The sequence below is a fragment of the Phyllobates terribilis genome, unplaced genomic scaffold (genome assembly GCF_046119375.1).
Source record: "Phyllobates terribilis strain yellow unplaced genomic scaffold, ASM4611937v1 Scaffold_4453__1_contigs__length_60785, whole genome shotgun sequence".
NCBI classification, from domain to species: domain Eukaryota; kingdom Metazoa; phylum Chordata; class Amphibia; order Anura; family Dendrobatidae; genus Phyllobates; species Phyllobates terribilis.
Genome location: NW_027367204.1, coordinates 16,614 through 26,094, shown reverse-complemented (window position 1 = coordinate 26,094; position 9,481 = coordinate 16,614). Strand labels below are relative to the sequence as shown.

General features: G+C 40.0%; 1 protein-coding gene across 1 annotated transcript; it reads left to right on the top strand.

Annotated features, from left to right (window-relative positions):
• The first annotated feature begins 281 nt into the window (after positions 1 to 281).
• LOC141249293 (uncharacterized) lies at positions 282 to 2,652 on the top strand. Its single transcript, XM_073669580.1, has 9 exons — positions 282 to 554; positions 828 to 920; positions 1,041 to 1,148; positions 1,569 to 1,683; positions 1,764 to 1,897; positions 1,976 to 2,077; positions 2,150 to 2,242; positions 2,322 to 2,457; positions 2,537 to 2,652. Exons 1-9 carry the CDS (start codon positions 282 to 284, stop codon positions 2,650 to 2,652), a joined length of 1,170 nt encoding a protein of 389 aa, XP_073525681.1.
• Positions 2,653 to 9,481: the final 6,829 nt, after the last annotated feature.

Below are 9,481 nucleotides of genomic sequence, written 5' to 3'. Positions count from 1 at the left end.
GAGCCACAGCGCATATAGTATGTACGGTGCACCCTCGCTGCACTCAATCTTTCCCAGTCAACCCAAGGTGGCCAGCTCAGCTCCAGAGATATTACCTTCACGCGTGGCTTCAATCTCCTGCAGCCGGGAGTACATACACCCCATACAAGTAGGCCCCACTCGACTCACCGTCATTGCCTCCTTCCTTTCATCGCCTTCCATATATAAATTCCCACCGCGAAGATCTCTTCATATATCCTTCTGTAACTAGTCAGAGAAGAGAGATAGAAAGTAGAAGTGAAATGGCGACACCGACGAGAGTAGATCTGGACGGGAAGCCTATCAAGCCGTTGACGATATGCATGATCGGCGCCGGAGGATTCATCGGCTCGCACCTCTGTGAGAAGCTGATTTCCGAGACGCCACACAAGGTGCTGGCGGTGGATGTCTATAATGACAAGATCAAGCACCTCCTCGAGCCGGATACTCTCCCCTGGGCTGACCGAATCCAGTTCCACAGGATTAATATCAAGCACGATTCCAGGCTTGAAGGCCTCATCAAGATGGCGGATCTGGTATTTTCTTTTATCCATTTGCTTTCTTTCTTTAAATAGCGAAGTCTTTCGTATTGACTATTGATACTGAAATCGTAAAATTCCTGCTCATTTTGTACTAGATTTGGTTCTGTGGATAAGAACACTGGGACTCTGAATGCTTGATACTTTGATTGTTCCTTAAGCTAATTACGACGTTTTTTTGCTAATGTATTATATGGATTCGTTCTGAAACCACTTCTGTATGCAACTTTTTTGCAAAATTGAGCATATTGATTGTGTTTCGTGGTGCAGACGATAAATTTGGCTGCAATCTGTACTCCCGCTGACTACAATACTCGTCCTTTGGATACGATCTACAGCAACTTCATCGATGCGCTTCCAGTGGTATGCTACTATCCCGCTCTTGTATCTCAAGATTTGTTAATTGAAGCTTTCTTCATCTCAGTTTTGACTTCATTTGATGTGGACATGTGATGTTGATTTATGGCACTCTGAATTTTGCAGGTGAAGTATTGCTCGGAGAACAACAAGCGTCTCATCCACTTCTCTACTTGTGAAGTGTATGGGAAAACTATTGGTTGCTTCCTTCCCAAAGATAGTCCTCTTCGTCAGGTGAATAGTAGCTTTCTATGTATCCTTTTGCTCAAGTCATTAAATATATTTTTTGTGTTTTGATCTTTAGATCTGCTATTCAGACTGCCATTTTATAGCAATGCTTTCGTAAACATATGTATTTATGTCTTCTGAAGAGTTCTATCAAGACAAATTACATGAAAATTCTCTTTTTTAGTGTTCGTTACTAGCAATCATATCAGTGAAGAAGTTCTGCAGCTTAGATTAGAATTTTCATCCCACTTTCTCATTGTTTGATTGCAAATGTCTGACCTTCTCATTTGTTTGACTCCTTTTTTCTGCATGTATGTTTTGCTGGTTGACAATGTAGTTATAAGTGATGTGTCTTACCAATTGTCTGATCCTCTTGTTAGTGAGTTTATCTGTTGTAACTGTATCTGTGTTGTTTGTATACTTCAGGATCCTGCATACTTTATGCTCTCAGAAGATACATCCCCCTGCATTTTTGGTCCCATAGAGAAGCAAAGGTGGTCTTATGCATGTGCAAAGCAGCTGATTGAGAGACTCATATATGGTAAATCAAGTGTTTTAACTTCTTTCATCATCATCAAGATCCTTGCATTTTGTGTACAATCTTCATCTTCTTTCCCGCAGCTGAAGGAGCAGAAAATGGGCTTGAATTCACAATCGTGAGACCTTTCAATTGGATTGGTCCTAGGATGGATTTCATCCCAGGGATTGACGGTCCTAGTGAAGGTGTACCTAGAGTTTTGGCTTGTTTCAGCAACGTGAGTCTTGTTTATTTTCCACATTTGTATATTTTGTTTTATCATTTTCCTCACTGTCTTCTTCTACTTACCTATCAGAATCTTCTGCGACGGGAGCCGCTAAAGCTAGTAGATGGCGGTGAATCTCAGAGAACCTTTATCTACATCAAGGATGCCATTGAGGCTGTTATGCTGATGATTGTAAGTTAAATAGTAAAGGTTGTGTTTTTTGTGTAGAAAGGAACTTACTTGGACATCATTCCTTGTTTCCAGGAAAACCCAGCCAGAGCAAACGGACACATCTTCAATGTGGGTAACCCTAACAATGAAGTCACTGTTCGACAGCTTGCTGAGATGATGATCCAGGTGAAGTGAACAATCAGTAATTTTACCAATAACCTGATATTAGTCTACAGTTGGTGTTTCTAAGTGTAGCGTTTTACAGATTTATGCTAAGGTGAGTGGAGAACCACAAGCTGAGACACCAACTATTGATGTGAGCTCAAAGGAGTTCTATGGTGAAGGGTACGATGACAGTGACAAGAGGATTCCTGACATGACAATTATCAACAGACAGCTCGGTAATGTTGAAACTGCATAATGAGTGCTGTATTTATACATAGGGCTTTGCTAATGTAGAAACTCATCCAAATTTTGCAGGTTGGGATCCAAAGACTTCACTTTGGGACTTGCTTGAATCAACCCTTACGTACCAACATAGGACGTACGCTGAGGCTATGAAGCAGGCGTTGTCAAAGCCAGTAGCTTCCAGCTGAATGGTGTCTCAGTTCAAATTTTCTGTTTTCCCCCTTCATGTGGTGTGAAATTGTGGAATTTGTCTTCTTAGAATATCTCACATTGTTTCATTACCTTTTAATTCTGCTAAAGGGGGGTTTAGTACGTTCATCGTCTCTACTCATAGTATATCGTCTTTATGTAATTTTGCCTCATGGTATTTCCTTTTCCACTGACACTGGGAAATGGGAATGCCTGCCTTGTGTGAATTTAAGCCCAATCTTTTCTTGTAATATTCTTTCAACCCTTTTCACCCAAAACTGCTCTACATTAATTATTATTCATTTTAATTTATCATTGTCTTTGCGGTATGTTTGGAAACTGCATGCTTGTTTACAAACAAAATCATGTCTCGCCTTTATTAGTTATTCTATCCATTTTCTTTAAAGCTATAGATTAAGAATTTTTTTTTTACCGGATTTTTTAACTCATATTCTAAGATTATGGGTTAAGTATTTTATAATAGAAAGATATTGTGTCCGGACTTGGAGGGTTGTCTTCTTGTTTTTACCATATAAAAGATAGTGATCCGACTCCCTCAAGGTTTTTTTTACCTTTTATCTTATCGTTCCACTTATAAAAAGTGACAGATAAGAATGCTTCACTATTCAAGAATGAAGTAAGAATGATGATAGTCCAATCAACCTCGATGCAATGGCTAAAGTCTCACGTGCGTGAAGCCACGCATTCCTTTTGAATTAACTCATCATTCCCGCTCTTTTTTGTTTTGTTTCATCGGTTTCCTCTCTCATCTTCTCACGATGAGTTTTCTTCTTCGCTATATTTCCACTGTCTTCTCTTTATTACATGTGTTTCACTGGTTGTTGATCTCATCTTCTCTGGGATTGACCCATGGTACTCCCACTATTATTTATATTTCTGCTCCTTGTTGATCTTACCTTCTTCGATTTCACGAAGAGGTAAATTCCTCTATCATTTTCTTTTTATCCATTTTGTATGATTATATTATCTGTTTTCAATCTTTGTTTCTTCGATCCTTCTCTTCTATCAAATTGTTCATTCAATGGAGCGATATTTAGATATGTTTTCAATCTCTGTTTCATGATATGCTTTTAATATGTTTTTCTAGATTCTGATTAGGTTATTTTACTAGAATCTATCTTGATGCAGTGGATTCGGGTATAGTCTGTCAATCTCATTCAAATTCTGTGATCTTCAACTCAATATCACTCAAAGCTACCCACAATCAGTTTTTGAGTAGAAACCTTACACTTACAAAACATATGCACTAAAGTATAGAAACCATGCACTTATGCACATAATCATTCCACTAATCCATATAAAACATGCACTAATGCATAGAAAACATACACAAAATTCTTGCACTTTCGCATGTAAACCATGCACTCATGCATAGAATTCACGCACTATTACTTAGAAAGGTGGCACTAATGCAAAGAAAAGTTGCACTGTTGCTAAGAGAAAAATCCTTTAATGTACACAAAACATACACTAATTCAGAGAAAATGAGCACAAATGCAAAGAACCTATGTACTTATACAATCTACTATTTGCACTAGTGCACAGAACCACACACTTCCTAACAAAAACCATGCATTGTTTCAAACAAACCATGCACTATTGCTTACAACCTATGCACTTATAATTACAACTTTTATCCTCACTCTATGTTGCAGGTAAAGCTGAAAGGTTGCATTAAAGTTGTCCATTCACCTACTAGTGGAATATACTATCTACTTATATATTGTTGGAAATAACACGTTAGCAAAGTAGAAAACACGTGTTTTGATCAGCTATTGTTCTCTGTCACTAAGGTTCATTAAGCCTTAGTTGCGCTTAACAAGGATTCAATTGCGCTTTGAATGCTTGGCTTGCGCTTAACCTATGATGAACTATTAGTAATGAATTTACTAAAGTCCTTGAGTGCGGAAGAGGTTAGACAGACAATAAAGCGCGCTTTAAGTTGTTAAAGCGCATCTATATTTGCACACACAATAATTTCCAAACGGTGAGAACCCTAAGTCACTACCTGACTCGGGATAAAACTCACCACTACACTTGTATTGATTAAGAAGTGATTACAATCTCTCGCTTCAACACGAGAAGCTCACTCGTAAGCACTCTCTCTACAATACTCTCAGTTCAGCTCTGGAGAACAAAGGCACTCTCAACACTCTCTGATTACAAACGAAATATCTCTTAAGCTCTCTCTAGCTTCCTATATTCTCTACGTTTGCAATTACTTAAAGTGAATGAAATAGTACTCTATTTATACACAAGTCTTAAGCTAACCCTATAGCTCAACCGTGTAACAAACAAAGACTAAGCAAAATGCCACCTCATCAATCCGTGTGCCTTGATCACTTCACCAGAATTAATCAACGGCTTGGAGTGATTTGGTTTTGTTCTCCATGTGTTGATCCACGCCACATAAGCAATCCGTGTGCTTTAAGCTCTAACAAACTCTTGCCACGCTGGCGATCCCTGGAGTGGCGTCACAAAGAGTGTAAAGTTCTTCTCGCACCTTCATGTGCACGCAACTTGCACTCTCCCGCTTTACCAGCCTTCGTAGCGTGCAGATTTGTTCTCCTGCGCTCTGGCACACCCTAAGCTTCAGTGGAACCTCGTGATCAACTTTCTTCAACTTCATTCAAGCGCGTCCCTACGCCCTCGAAGCTCGATCACTCTTACTTCTTGGTCTTGAATGGATTTATTAAACACCGTTTGCGAAACTTACTTTCTCCGCTTGGTGTTAAGCGCGACTGTGACCAGTCAAGCGCATCTCTAAGTTACTTAAGCGCATCCTTACAAATATGTCAATGACCTGGAAGGCTTAAAAACACTAAGAGATTAAACATATTAGTTTGTTATCATCAAAACAAAGAGAAATAGATTAAGCTTTAACCAGATGATTAAAGCTCAACTAACAATTTCCCCCTTTTTGATGATGACAAACTGTAAACAGGTAAGCTCATGAATACTTTCTTAAGTGAACAATATGAAGGCAATAATATCAATTTAATCAAGTATTCAGATTCGGAATTGGGTCAAAATGACTTACCAAGGTACTTAACCATACCAGTTTTCAATTCCCCCTGAATTCAAGCACGATCTCATACTTCCCCCTTAATCAAAGAGGAATTTACCTGTGTTTTTCCCCCTTTTGACATCATCGAAAAATTCAAAGCAAAGTCATACGGTAAGAAAGATAGTAGAGTGCGCTTGCTAGCTAAGACATCAAACAAAACTTAAGAGAGAAGAGTGAGCTACTCAAGTAAGGAAAGGTCAGGTTAGTAAGGCTCTCAGAGATATAAAAATCAAAAGCATACTTAATTGTCATTTGAGTACAAACTGCCACAAGAGGAGCTGGAAACCTAACGAGCTAATTCACAAATCACATAAACAGAGCAGAGTGAAAAGAGAGAATCAGCAAATGCGCTTTAAAAGCGCAACCATCACAACATCTCAAGGATTACCACCTCGTTCTTCATTAAATCTCTCCTGGACTGGCTTCAGCATTGAAGACATAATCTCCACTATTTCACCAAGACGTTTTTCGACCCGCTCCTTATGCGCTTCCATTGAAGCTACTGGTTAGAGATGACGGCAGCCATGATACAACAGTCAGCAATGATCACCTTATCACGATCATAATCTCGTGGCGTGATGTTGGTGATGATGAAGTGATGAAGTAAGCGCTTGGAAGGACGTAGCAGATCAATAGTCAGCGCACCTATAGCCGTTACATTACTCGAGCGGCACGCTTTAATTGCTTAAAAAGGTATTTCTTCATCGTTAAGCAAACCCAACTAGGAAGGAATTCCACCCTGATGCGCTGCAAAGCGCGATGCACTGTAACACTTATATGTGCTGAACACTGAAGCGCATGCCGAATCTCCACTGAATGCTAAAACCGAAGAAGCATAACACTGATTGAGATGAGTAGACGTGAGAGTGTGATGTCCAGTTCAATTTTCAAACTACAATGTAAAGAAATTCATGAATAGGAAGATGCACATTTCATATAGGGGACATCAGAGCATTCAATCACTCAAGTTGATGTGGACGTATGTGCATATACATGTAGTATGGTAATTGAGGCTTTATGTCATCAAATGAATACTTCTCTTATGTAGAGCTCAATAAAGGACGAGAGAAGCGTTACATCTAGTCAGGCTAGGGACACCTATGCAATGGATCATTTCTTAGGCATGTAATATGGCTAGAAGACGATCACCATTGTCATGTTTTGGCAAATAAGAGCATGCATGGATTATGATTATATCAAATCGAGCCAAACAAGTCAGACAAGTTCAATACTTATTCATTTCAATAATCAATCAAAAGCATGAAGACTCAAAGCTATCAAGCGCAAGCGACCATAGTTCGTACGTTGATACTAAGCTCGCTAGTTCTAGTCAAAATAGAGGAATACTTGCAGTGCCATTGCCTCGAAGCTTAATGGAGTCGAATAAGGCCAAGCTGAACCCTGAGGTTTAAGAATACCTGACGATTAAGCGCCTTAGTGAAGATATCTGCCAATTGCCCTTCTGAAGATACATGAATAAGCTTGATGCCCTTGCGCTTCAGATAATCACGTGGAAAGTGTACATCGAGATATTAAGTCCTTGAATGATGTACTAGATGTGTCTCGTGATCTTTTCTTGCCTTTTGCCCTGAAGAAGTCTTGTGCTTCTTCCTTATGTTGAAATGAGAGTAGCCGTAGTGGATCGCTCGTTACAAACAATCGCTAACCATGAATCTTCTACTCTTCATTTCATTCTGCACAGAAAAAGATCAATTTCTATGTTCCCTACGAAGCGCAAGCTTCGTGGGAACATTGTCCATAGCTATTGACTCACTTGTTTTATGAACAGGCTCATAATAGCTAGGGTCATTGAGATCAAGCACAATATGAGGTCGCGCTTTATAAAGCGCACCTCTGTGCTTTGAAGCGCAACCGTTGTCAACATGTGAACGTTGATAACGTTGACGCTTGCCCTTGGATTTAGCCATTGGCTTATAGGGCTGAGTTGGGGTATGCGCTTGTTTCTTATACAAATGATGCGCTTTTGCCCCATGAAACCACTGTTTGGTTTCTAAAGGTTGATCCTCAAGTACCTTTATTCTGCCCTTCAAATGAGAGTTTTCACTCTTGTAGGCAGTTAGGTCTTGTTCAAGTGATTTGATTTTAGAAGAGAAATCACTTAATAGAGGAGAGCTGGATTTAGAGGAAGATTCCTGGGGTTCATAACCCAATCCAGGTCTAGCTTTCACAAAGCCTGTTTGAGGGACAGACTTTGCTTCTACTAGCTTAGTAAGAATGTCAAGCTTTGATATAATCTGATCGAGCTTTACATCCTTGGTTGAGTAAGAGATTCTTTCCAACTCGCTTTCATGACAACGCTCACAGGATTTTGTCAAGAGAGTGGGGTTATCATGTAAGCGCTTGGAAAGCTCAACTACTTCTTCCTTAGAACTATTAAGTTCATCCAGAAGTCCCCTAGCTTCATCAGCTAGTGACTTATGATCAACCATTAATTCTTTTAAAAGATTGATAAGGTTGCGCTTGGGTAAGATTTCATAGTTAAGATCCGTTACCTCAACATCAGAGCTAGAGTCTGAGTCTGATCTACTACCAGCCATCAAGCAGACACCAGCTTGCGCTCCATCATCTGAATCTCCATCAGATTCACCCCAGAGTGAAACAAAAGCTTGTTTAGGAGGGGGTTGTTTTTCGGTGGAGCTTGCGCTTGGATTCACCTTTAGATGAGGACATGCTTTAGCAAGGTGTCCCTTATCGTTGCAGTTGAAACAGGTGAACTCCTTGAGGTCGCGCTGCTTGTAGGTAGGATCGCGCTGATTGAAACCACCCTGTTTCTTGAAGAATTTCTTCACAACCTTAGTCATCATAGCGACGTCCTTATCATCGTCGTCTTCTCCTTCTTCATCATTTTCAAGCTTTTTGAGTACACGTGAAAGCTTGAGCGCTATCCCTCTTGTTTCTTGGTTTGAGTGCTTTTCCTCGTTGTTCTTGATTTCCTGCACTTTAAATTTACCTGCAAGAACAGAGATAGGCAAATCTCGGGTTTCCTTGGACTGAAGAAGAATTTGCTTGAGTGTTGTATACTTTGAGTTCACTCCATGAATGAACGCCATAGAATACTCCCAAGCTTTCTTCTCCATTCCAGCAGAAAGCATCTTGTCATACAGGATTTGACACCGAGAATGATAATCAGAGACGAGCTCATTTTCCCCCATTCGAATGGAGCAAAATTCGCGATTAAGCTCAAAGATACGGTTGTCCTTCATATCATCACTGCCAGAGTGCATGTTTATAATAGCTTTCCACATAGCTTGAGCAGTGGGAAGGGGCATTACCTTGTCTATATCTTTTCTTGAAAGGGCATTAAGAATGAGCTGTCGCGCTTTAGCATTCTTCTCCATAAGCTGGTACTCTTTTGCTTCCCATTTTGAGTCATCCGCTTCGGAGATCTTCTCATCACCTTTTTCGATAATCTTCCAGCACTGGTAGTCGATCTGCTGGATGTAATTCTTCGTCATAGTGAGCCACCATTCAAGTTCGCCTTCAACAAGGACATGGGGCTTGGCGAGAGAAATACCGAGGTTGAAGCTGGCCATCGTTCTAGACTTGAGAATCCTTTTTGAACCTGTAAAAGGATTAGTGCAAATAGCTAACCTGTAGCTCTGATACCAATTGTTGGAAATAACACGTTAGCAAAGTAGAAAACACGTGTTTTGATCAGCTATTGTTCTCTGTCACTAAGGTTCATTAAGCCTTAGTTGCGCTTAACAAGGATTCAATTG

Excerpts from the sequence above, each read along its gene's own strand:
- LOC141249293 (XM_073669580.1), top strand. The coding sequence starts at position 282 with ATGGCGACACCGACGAGAGTAGATCTGGACGGGAAGCCTATCAAGCCG. Across the intron at positions 2,078-2,149 it reads AGGCTGTTATGCTGATGATT|GAAAACCCAGCCAGAGCAAA; the intron begins GTAAGTTAAATA and ends CCTTGTTTCCAG. Across the intron at positions 2,458-2,536 it reads AATTATCAACAGACAGCTCG|GTTGGGATCCAAAGACTTCA; the intron begins GTAATGTTGAAA and ends CAAATTTTGCAG.